The sequence below is a fragment of the Sparus aurata genome, chromosome 13, assembly GCF_900880675.1.
Source record: "Sparus aurata chromosome 13, fSpaAur1.1, whole genome shotgun sequence".
NCBI classification, from domain to species: Eukaryota; Metazoa; Chordata; class Actinopteri; order Spariformes; family Sparidae; genus Sparus; species Sparus aurata.
Window position 1 is genome coordinate 28920197 of NC_044199.1, and position 16716 is coordinate 28936912.

At 41.9% G+C, this 16716-nt stretch overlaps 1 protein-coding gene across 2 annotated transcripts in view; it reads right to left on the reverse strand.

Moving 5' to 3' along the window:
- The window catches only part of fstl4 (follistatin-like 4), a 221309-nt gene that overhangs the window by 180765 nt on the left and 23828 nt on the right, over positions 1-16716 (reverse strand). For both annotated transcript variants that reach the window (XM_030438789.1, XM_030438788.1), the window contains exon 3: positions 12121-12154. In XM_030438789.1, coding sequence (XP_030294649.1) covers positions 12121-12154 — 34 coding nt within the window. The remainder of the gene's footprint in view (positions 1-12120; positions 12155-16716) is intronic.

The following is a 16716-nucleotide window of genomic DNA, read 5'->3' on the forward strand; positions in this document are numbered from 1 at the left end:
ATCAACTTCATGGTCTATCTGCCCACGGCTGGTAACCTGAAAAAAAACTGCACGAGCCAATGCATTTTTCAACCGTCTCTCAAACTGCTGCCTCGCAAATGTGAGGATGTGATGCTTTCCCTTTTTTCATTCCTTATTTCTTTCATAATATTTATTTACTCTTAATCGTTCTGAGGTTTTTTTTTACCATTGTGTGGCCTTCTGGAAATGTTTGCAAACCAAACAATCAATCAATTAATAAAGAGGATCATCAGCAGATGAATGCTTAATGAAGTAGTCATTAGTTGCTTGCAGTCCTGTACAAATGAGCTCCATATCGACCAACAACAGTTAAATCCTGTCCATGATTAATTAAAGCACTTTAGTACATTTTTCAGATGATAGTTATAAAGTGCAGAAAACTTTTAATGGCAACAGAGTATTGTGTTGGGTTTGCGTCTCTGTTGTTGGTCAACTCTACTCTGCCTCCGATTGGCTTTCCCTGATATCCTTACACTTCTCATGCTGAGACCTGACAAACCCAACCGAAGAGGGCAACACATACTAGACAGTCAGAGGCAGAGTGGGGTCATGACCTTGTCACCCTGGGGGGGAAAAAATCTGATAGATAACCACAGGGAGGGTGGAATTATAATATGTTGCAATGGCGGATGACTTATGGCAGTGTAGTGTAGACATTAACCGTTATTTGGGAAGTGACAGGTGATAATTTTGGACCCTGTATCAATACTACTTATTAATCATTCAATACTGCAGCAGAGAAGCAGAAGTGTTTCTTTGTCTACTGGGGGATGTAAGCCAATAACGTGTTGAAGAGAAAACACATTCACAGATAAACAGCCTCTCTATCTCTAAATGCGGGCACGTTGGATACTTCAGCTCTGAGACTAATTCATCAGGGTGTGCACCTTTGTATCTTTCATAATTGTAATCTGTCTCCGATCCAATTTGAGACTCTAGTGCCGAGGGGCCATCATTCCAGCCTGCCCAAGTTTCTGGCAATAATAATGCCGCTGTCTGGCAGCAACGATAGCAGTTTATGCCACCGAAATTATTTCGGGTTAGTTACAATTGGACGGAATCCTAGTTTGCATGCCCTCATGAGAAAATATCAGATCAAACTGCAATTGTCTTTTTTCCTTAACGTGTGAAAACGTCTGAGCCAGTCTGCAGAGGCAACAGAATCCATCGACAACAAGGACGAATTAAAACACTTAAACGCACCGCACTCTCTCACAAACTAATGTTCCTGATTGATAAACCAGTATGACCTCGATGACATCTGAGGTATGTGAAAGTATGTGAGAGTGAATGTGTTTACTGAGTCACAGAAATGTGGCCTGACAGCGGCTTATTAATATTTCCACATCCCCGGGGATATGCAAATACACCTTGTCCTCTGCAAAGTGCTACTGAAGACCTTGCTGGTTGAGATCCAAATCATAATAACTTATCCTCAAACTCCAGCAGGCACATAAAGTATGTATTGTGTATAAATGCGAATGTGTGGCCGTGTGTGCAGCCCAGCGTGTGTGCATGTGTGTGTGTGTGTGTGTGTGTGTGTGTGTGTGTTGGAAGCGTGGAAGAGGGAAGGAGCAGCGAGAGACGGAGCAACGGGGAAAAGAAAGGGCTGAGCGCGGAGGCATATAATCTGAATTCAAAAGCAATCATTTTTGTTCTCAGCTCATAAAGCCGTCTGCTGTTGATGGGTAAGGCAATAAAAATCAGGGGGATGAAGGTAAAGAATGGATCCGAGGGGTTTCGCAGCGATGCTTGCCCTCGCACAGCAGCAAGCTGGTATCATCCAGGAGTTGACCTCCAGTGACTTAAACATTAAGCATGGGCAGAATTACAGATAATTACAGTGATTTGATCATAGACAATGCCATATACTGTACCGCCACTTAGTCCTCCTATAAAGCAAAACCTCTTAATAATCAGAAAAACTAATATTTAATTTTGACTGAGATTTTGGACACAATTTGTCGCACTCAAAAGAGTAGTTAATTAATTGATAAACAGAAAAATTGGGCAAAGCAAGTAATTATAGTTGTCACCTTGGGCTTTGGGAAACTTTTACATCTTAGAGACTTAAAAATGAATCATTTAATTAAATGAATAATTGATAATTCATGAAAACAACCATTAGTGTCAGCTATCTACAAGACAACACGACTTTGGCAGGGCCAGCCGCTGGCAAGGTAGGCATATTGTTTGGGACATAAGGGAACTGAAGGTGCATGAGACAAGCGGAAGAGACAGAAAGAAGAAGAAGAAAAAGAAGAAGATGAAGAAGAAGAATTGGCCACGCAACAAGACACAATGAGCCAGGACAACACTCACTACATCTGTTATATAACATACAAAGCAGACCAGGGAATCGTGTCTAACCTGAGGAAACACCTGGTCAAACACGGAATACACCGTATCTAATAGCGAAATACTGTTCTGTGTTAGAAACCAGCAGCTGAGGTTAGCAAGCCTACAACCAAAACTGCTTATTTTTGGGTCTTTTTCTTATTTTTGGAGTTGGACCCTCCTACATGAACGGGGAGGTATTAACAATTTCGTCAACATCTCTATGTACATGATCAGCTGGTTCGACAAGCTGTAGTTGGAGATAACCGGGCTTCTTAGCATTTCTACCAACATTAGCTAAAACTCAGCCACTGGCCTTGTCCCACATTCCTTACCAGCATGATTTTTAAGTATATTAAACAATTGCTGAGATTTTAGAATATGTCCAAAACTTTACTATGAAACCAAAAGTGTGTCAATTGCTTAGTACAGTTCCATCAGTTTCTACACTTTAGTCGAGTTATCCAGGTTGAGTAAGGAAAAACAGTTTCTCCAGCTGCTTCCTCCTTTGAAGTCAACAACCTTACCAGACACCTACACACCTCACGCTGATGTGGGCGTACATTACTGTTTCGAAGAAAGACAACAAACTTGCAACACAATACAGATTCTTCAAGGGATCTGCAAGGAGGGGGGAAGAGTCTGGGCGGATTTGACACAACGCATCTTACCAGAAGTTTGGAATATTAAATCACTTTGCTCATTGCATATTAACTTGTCTTACCCCAAGGTCTGCACAAATTACAGGTTATGACCTTCTTTTTGAAATATAATGCCATGAGAAGGGGGTAATTGGCAGCAATCCTTACAAATCGAGCATTCCTCATTCTTTATCATGACACCAAAAAAAAAAAATGGGTCCCTTTTTGCTGAAAACCAAAAAAAGACATCTACCATCTACCTATGGAATTTGCCATCATTTATGTTCTCTCTCTGCAGGAGATATGCAAATACTTGTCACGTTAGCAGTGTTTTCTTGAGCCGAATAGGAAAGCATTATAATGACGCAACGTATCTCCGGCTCATTAAAGATCAAAGGAAGCTGTGAGGATGTTCTCATCCCTCTAAATAAAGGTCTACCTTCGCCCGCTGGTTCGTCTTTACTTCATATAACCTCTGTCTGTTTTCGGTTTGTGTCTGCACTCCAGCGTGTGTGTATGTGTATGTGTTCGTGTCCAAGTAGGCCCACTGGTGCAGCATGGCCCAGTCACAGTAAAGTGTTATTCAGAGTGCCACTGTCAGTCCCTCTCGGTCCCTGGAGAGGCTGTGTGCCCTCCTTAAGCCCTTCAGCGGTGTCTGCAGGCACGCTCAACACGGCGCTTACACCGCCGCTACAATCCCCTTTGTCTTTGACTTTCAGACTTTCTGACAAAAAATTATCACAGTGTGAAACTTTGGCCGCCTGCGAATTAAATCAGAAAAGAAATGAGCCATAATTCCTGGCCCGATCAAATTTCGGTTCATGACGATGTGGAAATTGTGAGATTTATGGTGCAAATCATCAACTTTACTTGAAGATATTCTAATTTTGTAACCACGTCTATAAAAGGTGGGTTTGAGTTTTAGAGAAGCCTGTTTCATTTTACTATTTTGATTAAGTCCTCAATGAACTTTTTCGCTTGGTAATCTTTATTGCGCTGCAGCTTAATGAAATCACATTTCACAGAGATTTACGATGTGACTGAGATTGTGACTTACAACTTTCGGCCTGGGAAATGTACTCCTTTTGCACGTTCTAATTATGCAGGACGTCTCTGGGGGAAGTAATCTACATGTGACAGATTCTTACACATGAGAGCTCATATGAAGTGCGAACAGACAGTAGAGACTATGCATAAAAAAAAAGCTCCTTGATGAATTTCAGAAAAAGAGGAAAACAACACCAAAGAGATGAAGCATTGAGACCTACAGCAGAGTGAAATACGTTGCATTTCAATTCAGCTTTTGTTCTTCTAAATCAAGTTGCTTCTGTAAGTGAGAGATTCATAACTGAGAAAATGTAAATGTGGGTGGGTTTTGCTTCTCACGGAGCGATTTAACGATTTCCTTCTCAACCTCGAATGGAGTTTGAGGTGATAGCATTCCACCTCCCACGAAAATTATACAGCATTGTAGCTGGATCTCTGTCACATCTCTAACTATACATCTGCTCTGTAATCTTGTTTCCTCATCACATCTTCCCCGGCACATTCTAAAAACCTGCAAACCTTGTAAAAGATTATGAAGTACCACCTTGAGAGAGAGACTGGTATGCAAGTAAATTTTTTCATCTCATACATACTGAGTATGGTATGCAGGGTATTTTTTACAGTATATGCCCATGGTTTGACTGTTAGCATGCTGTTTGAATATAAATAAACACGTACATTACCTGGAGAAGTTTAATGAATTCCTTAAAGAGGTCATATTATGCTTTTTGGTTTTTTTCCTTTCCTTTATTGTGTTATGGAGCATTTTTGTGCATAATAAAAGGTTTGCAATGTAAAATAGCCCAAAGTCTGCACCAAAGGGAGTTACTCTTTCCCACAGGAAATGCTGCTCCTGCACCGTCTGAAACACCTGGTTTGGAGTCGAGCCTTTACTTCCGTAACTTATGTGTGTCACTATGTTAAAGGTGATATATTAATATATATCTTAATGTACTTATTAAAAAATATAAACATTCCTGTCATTCAATCAACACGCATACTGCTGCTGTAGCGGTGTTATTTTAGATCGCACTACTTTGCTTGGCATGACCTGCCCTACTCTGCCTCTGATTGGCTACATCCTGTCCATTAAGTAATGAGCATGTGCAGCTCTCACCAAAGATTGAACAGAAGCGGGATGTCTCACTCTGTAGCTAAAACAGAGTGTGAAAAGCGATGCTGCAGCAATGAACCACATGAGAAAAATAATGTGATTTTTCTAAAAATATTCTACATGGACCCCCAAATAAAAAGTATGAACCTGAAAATAAGCCTCATATGAACCTCTTTAAACAAAGTAAATACACGTTTTAAAGCTATATTTAGTCAACGATTTATAATATTACTCTGAGAAATAATCAGGATTATTGCCTGGCATATATAAAAAGTTTTTTGATTTGTTGATTTGTTTTTTGATTTACGGTCAGGCACTCCAATCAGTGGCTTGAAGATGGGTTCAACTCATTAGATTCAAATGTATTTTATTGTGATTGTAGTGGTTAAAACTGAGGAAACGACAAAAACATTAGTGACATTACGTGTTGTACACTATATCACACAAATTCGTTATAAAAGTTTGGACTATTCATTGACACTTTGCACTGCACTTACTTTTAACTCATCTCTTGAATCAATATTAAATGTTTTCCTCACGAGAGCATTTATCCACATCACCAGCTGTATTTATCAGCCAGAAATTTCCTCCAACTGACTTGACAAGACGTTGGCAGGTAAAAATCTGCAGAGAGGCACCGGGGGAAACTTTTAGCACTAAGGAGGAAGAAAAGAAAAACACAACAAGCCTTTTTTGGCACCTCATACTGTGTGCCTCCCTCACTTCCTGGTTTAATCCTGTCTTCCATATGAGTACCACTTGTTGGCTATGCGGTGTCACAAACCCCATTTTCCCTTTTCGCTCTTCTTCTGTTTTATCATGTGACACGTCAGCTATCAGGAAGCAGTTTGACTGTGAAAGTCCAACAATTCTAGGATGTTGCTAGTCAGTGTGCCCGCAAGGGTTAGAAACAAACCTTTACCGATTGGTGAAGGATGGCATAGACAATGTATACAGAGATATCTTTGGGGAGATATCCCCAAGAAAAATTTTGGAAGTCTTTCAATCTTAAATATCAGAATAAATTATATGATTTGTGCAGCGAGAACAAGATTACATTGTCTTCCTTCCAAAGTTTTCCCATCCTATCCTGTTTTTTTTTTGTCTTTTCTTGCTTTCTTATCATGTGGTGTGATATTTCTCTCACCTCCTTCTTTTCTCATTGTGTAAAGTGTCTTTCTTCTGCTTTCTCTTCCTCCAAGACTCTCCATAATCTCATGTTTTCAAACCTCAACACAAACACACCATCTGACAGCTTTTAGGATACAACAACAGAGAAGAGATGTCACGACCATCTGTTGACTTCAGTTAGCATTATTAGGCTATAAATATTGAGATATTCTTTGTATTGACAGGGAGGCAGACGGGCAAAATATTGTTGAAGTCAATATGGGAACTTCTTTGATTGAGTAATTAATGCGGAGAGATGACTTTCAAGCTAATCTATTTTTCGCTGCCCCACCCTTACCGTTTTCTCTCAGCTTCCTCCACTATCTTCCACCCAGCTTCCTCCTCAGTCATTTGCTGCTTATTAGAGAGTCTCTCTGTCAACCTTGTCCCATCTAATTCTCAACCAATTACAATCTAAATGAACCACAGGACTGCTTAACTTGCTTTGCCTCTTCCCATTGTTTAATTTGTGACGGTAACAAACTCTGATTAGGCCTCGGCAAAGGTTCATAAATTAAGCAATCCAGGCCGAATTAATCACAATTCCCAAGGAAGATAAATGGGCAATATTCAATTTTTCCATATGGATCCCACTGACAACAATAATACACTGTGAAAAGAGGGACACCCAATGACAACGACTGCATATATTCTAAACTGACATGTTGACTAGGGATGGCTGTGCATCACGAGCCACTGAAATGTCACCTACAGAGTGCTTCTGTCTGAACTAGCCGAAAGCCTCCATATGCAATGTCTGCATTGATGCAAATTTCACCGCCAGCATCTGTGTTCCAGAGGCAAAACTAGGCCAATTTGATTAATGTCATTGTCTCAACATGAGGAGCCACGTAGACGCCACAATACAAGGTTTGCCAAAGAGAGAGGGGGTGAGTGAAAATAAGGGAATAATGGAGAGTGAACTGAGATACAAACATAACAACGGGAAAAAGAGAAAAGGAGGAAAGAGAAAAGGTAGCTCAATTGAATTAGTGAAAAATTGAAATGGAGAAAAAGCGACCAGCCAGTGGCAGTGAAAAACAGACGATCCCAAAGAGCTACACTGATCGTCATCCAGGGGAAAGGAGAGCAACACAAGACAATGAAATGCAACCGTCTGACTTTGACGGTGGATCTAGTTTAGCATACAAACAGTCGGCGGATAATTAGTCTCAAGAGGTAAATCAGCACACACTAACGGGAGGAAAAAAGCTCATAATATTAAAGTGGCCGTCTTCAAATGATAGGGAAGACGTATTACAGGCCAAAGTGTCGGCTGGTCACCTTTTTCTACTAACCACCTTGTAAATGCATTATATATTCTTCAACTTCGAGGTGCTTACATCGTTTTGTTGCAGATATAAATCCAAGTCACAATGCCCTATACTTCTCATGTAAATAAATGTCATATAAAACTTTTAATTTTGTAAATATAGCTCTGATATACATTACGGACGTAGAGTACACATAATCATGTAGATTTAATATTTCCTTATGGTGCTCCAAAAATCATTAAACCATTTAACGCCGTACAAAGAAAGAGGCATCAGCGCTTAGCAAAATCCCTCTACCAAAATATCAGGATTAAAAATAGCCTCCGCGAGAGCCTATCAAACCATACACTGATCCCCTCACCATGAGAAATTTAAAAAACCTGCGAAACCTGGGCGACAAGCAACCGCCTCCTTTTTATCACAACCTGGAGACAACATCATGATTTGTGTTGCTAGTTGGTAAAACCTGATCCGGTTATGTGGCGAGAAAGCCTTCAGACTGAAGCTATCAAATGCATAAATGTGATGTTGCATTATATATGTCTGATTCCCAGCTGTGGATATTTTGGGTCAATAAAAATACATTCTGTCAGCGGTGCTGCAGAGCCGTTCACTAAGCAGTACTCCCTATCTTGCCGCTGACGCTGCCATCCACACATGTAGGAAAAGGAGGAAAACACGAATATGTTCAGGACATGGCAACACATGGCACAATAAATACTGCCCATGCATAAACATTAGCACATGCGATAGGAGGTACTCTACATATACGGCTCACATAACAGCCTATAAACATCTGCTCACACAAAGGCAGAATGATCACGATTTGGACCAGGCATAGAAGGAAAACATGGGGTATTTTTATTCCTTCAGATGTTTCAATATAATAAATCCTGACCTTCACAGTAAGAAAACATTGCGCTCTGATGGGGATATTGGTGGCTAATTGCTCTGTGGTCTGCAATGTGACGACGGTGCAACAAATAGATACTATATAACAGCTGTACGGTTTACAGCTCTGCAGGGAAACTTTTAGCGGTACGCCGTCAGCAACATGTGCTGAAGTTACAGCAAGCTGACCGGGGCGCGAGTCAGTCACACTGTCGATGAAACGTCTGCAAAGGAAGACCAACAAGCATCATTTAAATTGAGAATAACACTGTTTGGGTTGACTTCTGTGTGCTGCTGCTGCTGCTAGTAAATGCTGCTGTAAAAGTACAGAATTTATCTTCTAAACCTGACAAAGGGCGACTGTACACTAATCGTATTCTAGCTCATAAAATTACAAGTCAGTCATCCATTCTGCAAGTGTGTCTGAATTGAATCATTTGACGCTGCATTTTCAACTTATCTCAAAGTCAGGGTACGGCTAAAAGCATCGGTTGCTGTTCCGCGCTGACGTCTCTGACACATTTATCATACACGTCATTAACACAGCCAAACACGCCGCCGATGTGAAGAAGTTACTGTCAGCCAAAATCACGTCCCATTATCACCTTGTCCATTGTAGTGACACACTGTGAGAACTGACTCGCGTCATTGTGAAGCGTATGAGGAGTCCTAACAGAGATGAGAGATCCAGGAAGTTGCTGGTTTGAATGACGCAACAGAAGATGAGACACCCTCCTCCCTTGGCGGCGCGCGTGAGAGAGAAAGGCACCTAAGCCCTAATTATTGTTGTTCATTTGACGTCAGTAGAAGTTAAAAGTGGCTTCCACATTTAGACAAACGCTCTCATTCGCAGCACAGGAATAAACCCACGCAGCAAAAAATTAAGTAAAGAAAGACCCAGTCCAGAACTGGGCGTCGCAACTGTGCACAAATCCAGGACAAAATGACTTTGTCACTTGGACCTTAAGCTCTTGAGACAAATATTAAAATTACATGAGCCCGGTGAATGTAAATCCAAAACCATGACCTTCAATCCTTTGTTTTCCTCCTGCGATGTTCCCATCGGCTTCCTGCGACTGCATACTGAATATGTTTCCTGCCAACGCAAGTTTATTTGCTTCTGTGCAACGAAAGTGGCGGCAAGCTGCAGCAAAATGCTTACATGTGCTCATTTTTTTTTCTTGCTGATAAGATACCTTGAAAAATACCAACATCTGACGCCATTTTTGCGATACCACAGTGAACAGTTGACACAACGCCGAGGGCATAAAAGTCAGGAATTTCAAAATGTGTAAGGTAAACATAACTATGACAAGACTATGACAACTTATACAACTCTTCGGTCTCGCAGGAAAACTGGCCAAAGCTTTAAACATCACGCATTTTCTAGAAACAATATCTTTTTAGGCATTTTAAATAAAGTGTGTGTGTGTGTGTGTGAGTGTGTCTCAGAAGACACAAGAAGAAAGAGTTGAACTGCGCAGATGGTTCTGGTGTATCGATGCTGCCTATGCATCGATATATGACATACTCTAATATGAGGATATTTTCGCATCAACATCTGTGAGGTCACGTAGTGTGTGTAACAGAAACCACCTCTGACAGAAACACCTCGCAGTGTGTCTCCACGTCAGGATGTGTGTTACCGCTGCGGCACTGTAAGAAGCAGGTGAGAAAGTTCACATAGCTGGAGAAGCAAAAAATAGAGGAAAAAAGTATCACTTAGAAAGCTGCAGTTCTCCACTTTAACAATGTTAAAGTCAGAAATCAGCCAACAAACATCCAGAGGTGAAGCAGCACTAGATGCTGAATGATGAACGTGAACAAAAGGAATCCTCTCGGTCGCGTCGGAGTCGAGTAGAGGCGGGCACAAAGAGCTCGGCGCTGCGAGCGGGGTACGGTGGAGATGAAGACGACACATTATAATGGGCCTAATGCTCACAGAGGAAGTCGCTTGTCAAATAGGAAGCAGTCAGCCCTGAGAATATTGATGTTACAGTACTTTACACACAAACAGCTCAATCTCCCTGTCTCGCATGACAATACAGCAAAATACACCGCCGAGAAAAAAACTCATGTGAATGCGACACGAGGCCGTGCGCAACGCGGGGTAAAGAAAGACACGAAACTTCAGTTTCACGGGCGATGACAATGCAGTTATACGACAACACCTTTCACGCAACTCGGCCCTCTCAGCTCATATGGAACTGAGGGCGACCGCACAATGGAAGCCCCCCGGGACTGGAAACAAACAGCTGAGACCATCTTATCTACAGCCAGGGACGGAACCCCCTCTTCTGACACCTCGAGTCTCCGATTGCGTTGAAAACAATCACTCCACGATTGCTGTGATAGATAACATTTAACACTGAGCTGAATTCCATCGCCACTTATACACCGGACATTTAACCTGGCACATAAAAATACGGGGGAAGAAAAAGACCAGCCCTCGGCGGTCGACTGCAGCAGAGCATAAAAATATGTACCATTACATATTGTGTTAAAATCAATAGCTGAGAGATGAAAATAAACACACAGCAAAAGAGTGTCAAACGGGCAAACACAAAGTTGTGAACTTTACTCCCAGAGTTACTCGCTTTGGTAAACTCCAGTGAGAAAACAAACATGTGCACTTGACATCGCTCGGCTCGGATCACTACTAAGAGTCAAAGTGCAAACACGCAGTGTGTTGAACTGATACTATATCTTGGTTGTAGTATGAAAACCATTGCTTTATTGAACTTTGATTTGGTATTGAGAGCTGCAGCTCAGATGGTAGGGTGGGTTTAACCGCTGACTGTAGGCTTAGCTGTGCAGTGCTCTGCTCCCCTCCCCCCACCAGCGTCTCTACAGCCGGACCGAGGTGGGAGTCCAGAGTCGGGGAATGTGAATGATGTTCTTTACAGGGCATCAACTGTCTGAGCAATCACCGCAGTGTAAAACAGCCCACGAGGGCCCGGGCCAAACAAACATTGCTTAATCATCTCTGACAGGGGACTGAAGATGGCTGACAGCTGAATAATTATTCACCTGATAAATATATTTTTCAGCTGAGAAGGGTTGTCACTTGGAATGAGCGATTTCTCTCCTGCTCCTACTTTTTTGTCGTCGAGTTGAGACGTGGTAGGGTCGGGTTTCACGCTATTAATAAAAAAAAAATTATAAAAAAAAAACTATATAATTTTTTCCTCCCAGGTGGTGTCAAGTGCAGCTGAATAAACAAACTGATGCCTGCCAGTCACACGACTGGCTGCCGGATTACATCCCGGCACGCACCGACAACTGTAATGCTTTCAAAAATCAGAAACGCTTCCTCTAAAGACATTGGAGCAATAAATGTGATGTAGTAATAAGTGGCTTTTTTTTTTTTTTTTTACAGATTGTCACAGTTATATCATCATCGGAGGTCTTTCTCCATAACGGGCCGCATGGTCCGCTTTTATGGGAGCCATCTAAATTCGAATTACTTCCCAGCAGCGTTTCTCCGCAATCACAAAACCAAAGTGCATGCCAGAACAACCGCCACAGTGGAAAAAAAACACAAAAAAAAATCATACTGTCATGGAGCACAACATGGCATATTTTGAAAAATGCTGTTTGCTTTGAACACAGTAAGTGTACTCACATTGATCGATGTTCCCGTCTGCTTTCCCCTTCTCCTGCAAACAGAGAAGCACACACAAGAGTGGTTATTATCGGCTTGGAGGAGTGAGACAAAAACAGCCCCTTTCTGCTGCTTTTTTTCTTTTTTTTTCCTGCGCACCATTAGTTACTTTGCCTTTTTTCCCCCCTTTTCTTTTCCGGTTCAGAGAGCGCAGCGGCAGAAAAACGGAGGTGAAAAGACGGAAGGAGAGAATGACAACGAAAAGAGAGGGATGAGAGAGAGTGAGAGGGAGAGAGAATATATGGTGGGTGACAGCAGAGGAATGAGAGGACTTTCACAGATCCCAAAAATCAATTCAATCACCCTAATTGGAAATACACTTGCCAAGAGAGTGCATGATGCATAGAAGGTGTCACCGTATTGTGCAGGAATGTTTATCAGGATGTGAAACAACTAAAACCACAAGGATGAACTATGATTCATTTTTAAGTCGTTAAGTGTGGGTATGATATCGACGTGCAGTTTAATCAGCCCAGACAAAGCTTTTCGACTGATCGGTGCCGGTCCACGTGCACTGGGCGATTCCATGTCCTAACAAATGGTAGAAATTCTGGTCAATTATTATCTGTTATTGAGCTAAAAGGAATTTGTTCACCAAAGCGGCGCCAATTCAAACAGGAAGCCAAGTAAAGTTTTGGAGAACACGTAATATTTCTGGAGCATCTCAGCAAAACGGCGCTGCCACATTCTTCGAAATAAATGTTTGGAAGTTGTCTGAAGACATAAAAATCAACCAAAAGAAAACACACGACAAAAAAAGGCTCCGTACAACTCATCCGGCGCAATGAAATCCTCCAGAAGCCACCATGATCCCGATTTGATTTGAAAATACATTACTCGCATCATTCCAGACGCTGCATGTGCTAACCCTTTAACTTAGCAGCTGCAGTGACGGTTTAAGCCTAAAAACAGGGCCTAAATAAAGTCCTCTCAAATCAATTTGGGATCTCAGGGATTCAGGAGACTTGGGTTGTACTGGACGAGCTATATGGAGCCATTTTATGTCCTACTACTACAGTTGTTCAGGAGAATTTTGCAATGTTTTTTTTTTTGTTTTTTTTGTTGTTTTTTTTTGCTCCAAAAGTGAAAAGTTCACCCGATATGATAATGACTGTTCAGGTGAACTTTAAAAATGGTTCATGGGGACCCAAAGTGTCCAAAGAGGTGATTGAGATCAAGACACATCAATCAACTATTATCCAGAATCGCTCACTCCGCACTAATACGATTCAAATTGTGCACCACGGCAATTATTTTCACCGGACAGAGATTCTAATATGTCATGTGTCAAAAATGTACCTGCTAATAAATAACAGCAACTACCAAACAACTGAAACTAATGTTCTCCACAGGGTTTCTGCAGCATTCGTTAAAAATGGAGAGAAGGTCTGGTACTAATTAGTCGACATATTTAAATCAAATCTGCTCAGTCTGCGACAGTAAAGCTAATTAAGTGTGTCCTTTATTTTAGGGATGCTGAAGACTGTGCCGTATTAAACTAATATATATTGATCCTCCTCCTCACAATTGTGAATTAATATTTATCATCTTTCAAAATCGGTTTCAGCCGTAACAAACAGATCATTTTCAGTTTTCGTCATGAGGCCTGAAATTCTGTATCGGCACATCGCTAAAAATAAAAAAATAAAAAAAATAATGCCGGGCAGAACTGATGATAAAGCCAAGCAACGTTTTTCAAAGGGACACCGAGAAAGTGCTGATGATGTCAGAAGAGAGGGCACCGAGCGGTGACGGGGGCCAGATGAGAAAATGTGAGGCGATATTCTGAATACAAAGGTATCTGATGGAATCCCTGTGCAGCAGACAACAACAGGAGCGCGGAGGTGAAAGTGACCTAAAAGGTAAATGGAGTTTTTAAAAGGAAACGCAGGTAATAAAGGCACGAAGTCTTACGTTATGAATAAATAACGTTGCAAATGGAAAGAACGGTTGTTTGGGTTGGAACCAACAACGGGACTGTCGGGCGGAGATGGATTAAGCTGTAGTGTGTGCACACTACAAGCATTCAGGTGTGTATTTTGTGCTTGTTAGCCGCCGATCACTCGCGCCTGCTGCACTTATCGCTCTGCATAAATGTATCTTAACGTTCACTTACGCGGCCGGAAAAACAAAAGGATTGGCACGCCGTTTAAAAATAGAACAAAAGCAGGTCTTCTGAAGAAGCCAATGTGTGGCAGCGCTTGAAGTGCTGTGGCATTTTGCATCCTTGTCCCTCAGTGTAGATGTCAGCGGTAATGAGGCTCAGTGATAAAAAAACATGCGTGTGTGTCTGCGGGGCCCTCTCGGCTTCCCGGGGGAGCCGAGAGCCTCGCGAAAAAACACGGCAGTTTTTAGTGCCTCCTGTCATTTCCTCCTTCTTTGTCTCTACATCTACATCCCTCTCTTACTCTGCCATCTGTCCATCTTAATTGCAGACGTGCTTCCTCATGATGGCGGGATAAAATTGAGTGTGCTCATCAGCACCGCCTTCCATCATCTCGAGTGCCGCTGTTTGATCAATTGATTAGTGAATCAAACCAAGCATAGGGGTGAAAGAGAGGCTGTGTGCTCCGTTCTAAAAAAATACTGTACTCGCTTAACCAAGACTCCCCGGGGTTCTTTTTGTGCACTTTATTCTATACATTCAGCTTCAGGGCATTTTTATGGCATAAAATATCAGTTTAGCAGCAGTGAGGGCCTTCTGCCCCGCGATCACTCGAGGCAAAGCAGATCCACGCACAGATTATTAGGAGGCGGTTTGTATTTTTCTCTTGCAATGCGAGATAATTCCTGCTGTATAAGTTACCCGGTGCAGTTAGGATTGCGCGATACGGTCGATCGTGAGACGAGGAGGGATTCGGAGATCTATGCAGAAATAGGAGATTAAATACCTTCTACCCTCTTGAGTCTGAGATCCTTTCTGTTTGATTTACGCTGTCCGTATTTTCCACACTTGTGGCAGAGTAATCGGGGTTGGGAGGATAACAGATATTGAAGGGAACAGCAAAAAATAAAAAAAAAAACACTCGAGCTCCTCAAGAGTCCTCTACAATTTAGAGGGGAGGGAACCAGTGTCGGAGTAGCTGCGCCTGATATTTTAGGCTATGCTGTTATGTTTGCCTTTCATTCTTTGCACTAAAGCTCTAATTTAAAAGCTCTTATTATATTGTTTTTTTTTGGCAGAAGTAAAGAAGTGAACCGCCTATCAACCTCGTAGTGCTTTATTTATTCATGCCATTCATACTACTAATCAACATAGCATAACAACGTATTTGTGCTTCATCCAATGTCAATAATATTGTCGATTGTGATGTTTGGGCGGGGACCGCATCACGATACAAAATGTTGTCACTCAACACACGGCCGACTGCCACGGTAGTACAAGGCAGAGTGTGCTGAAACCAAGTGTCTGTTTGCTTCTGACTTAACTTGCGAGCAAGTGAGTACCTGGTAAATCAGGCAGCAGCACCGTTGCTATGGTTATAAAGCTCGATCTGGACCTCTGCTATGGTTTCACATACTAAAGAAGCAATCATGTCACTGAGCGCCGGATGATAATGAAAGCACCCGCCAAGTGTCACGGCGGAGTAGCGCTGTTGATAAGTCTGTTTGTGTTTGCTTTATTAGGCTTTTCTAGTGGCAGCCGGAGTTGAAGTGCTCAAACTCAATACGACTGTTATAGCCTCTCAAAAAAAAAACAACTAGTACAACAAACACATCTCTGAGAGCTACATGCCTCCATTTTGGATGCCATTTAAACACCCACACAAAGCGAGAATCTGACATCGCTGCCACGGAGACTGACATTCTGTGGGAATGCAATTTTGAACAGCAGGGCAATCTGAGCCGAGCTGTGTCTTTTACGAAAGCCTGGTTGAATGTGCCTCATCCTCCCTCTCTCATGTGCGGCGCAATGAAGGCACTCTTCATTCAAGGGGCCCATATGTTTATATGTGCCCACTTACTCTCCCTCCATCTCTCTCTGGCTCTTAATCCAAGTCAACAACAAAACTCTCTGTTGGAAATAGCTGCCTTCGTGCCAACACTTAGCGTTGCGTTTTCATTCCATTTGTTAAGCAGCAGCTTCAGCTATTGTCTGATGTGGAGCAAACTGACACCTTGACATTGTTTTAAGAAATTGCCTGATTAGGATAAGAGGCAGCCGGAAGGAGAGCCGAATCTATCAGTGCACTGCGGTTTCAGAGTTCATCTGTCTGCATTGAATAGTTATTCCCTGATGTGCGTTACTTAAGAAGGAGGAACCTGTTTTATAAGTGTAATTCGTCAGTGCGCCAACAAGCTACTTAATGAGCTAAATGAAAAGGAGCCAAACGAGAAGAAACGCACCGGCAGCGTCCAAGTAGCAATATACCTTCACAGGCATAACTTTGATGGATCCTAAAATTGAACTAAGGCCAAAAATATTCCTGCTTTTTTTTTTTTTTTTTTTTTAGTTTCTTTTGTACTCGCAGTGTTAGCTGGAGAGGTTTTATGTTTCCAGTGAAGCTCACTGACAGTCTGTCCTCGAAACATTTAGATTTTATTCAAATGTTTCCT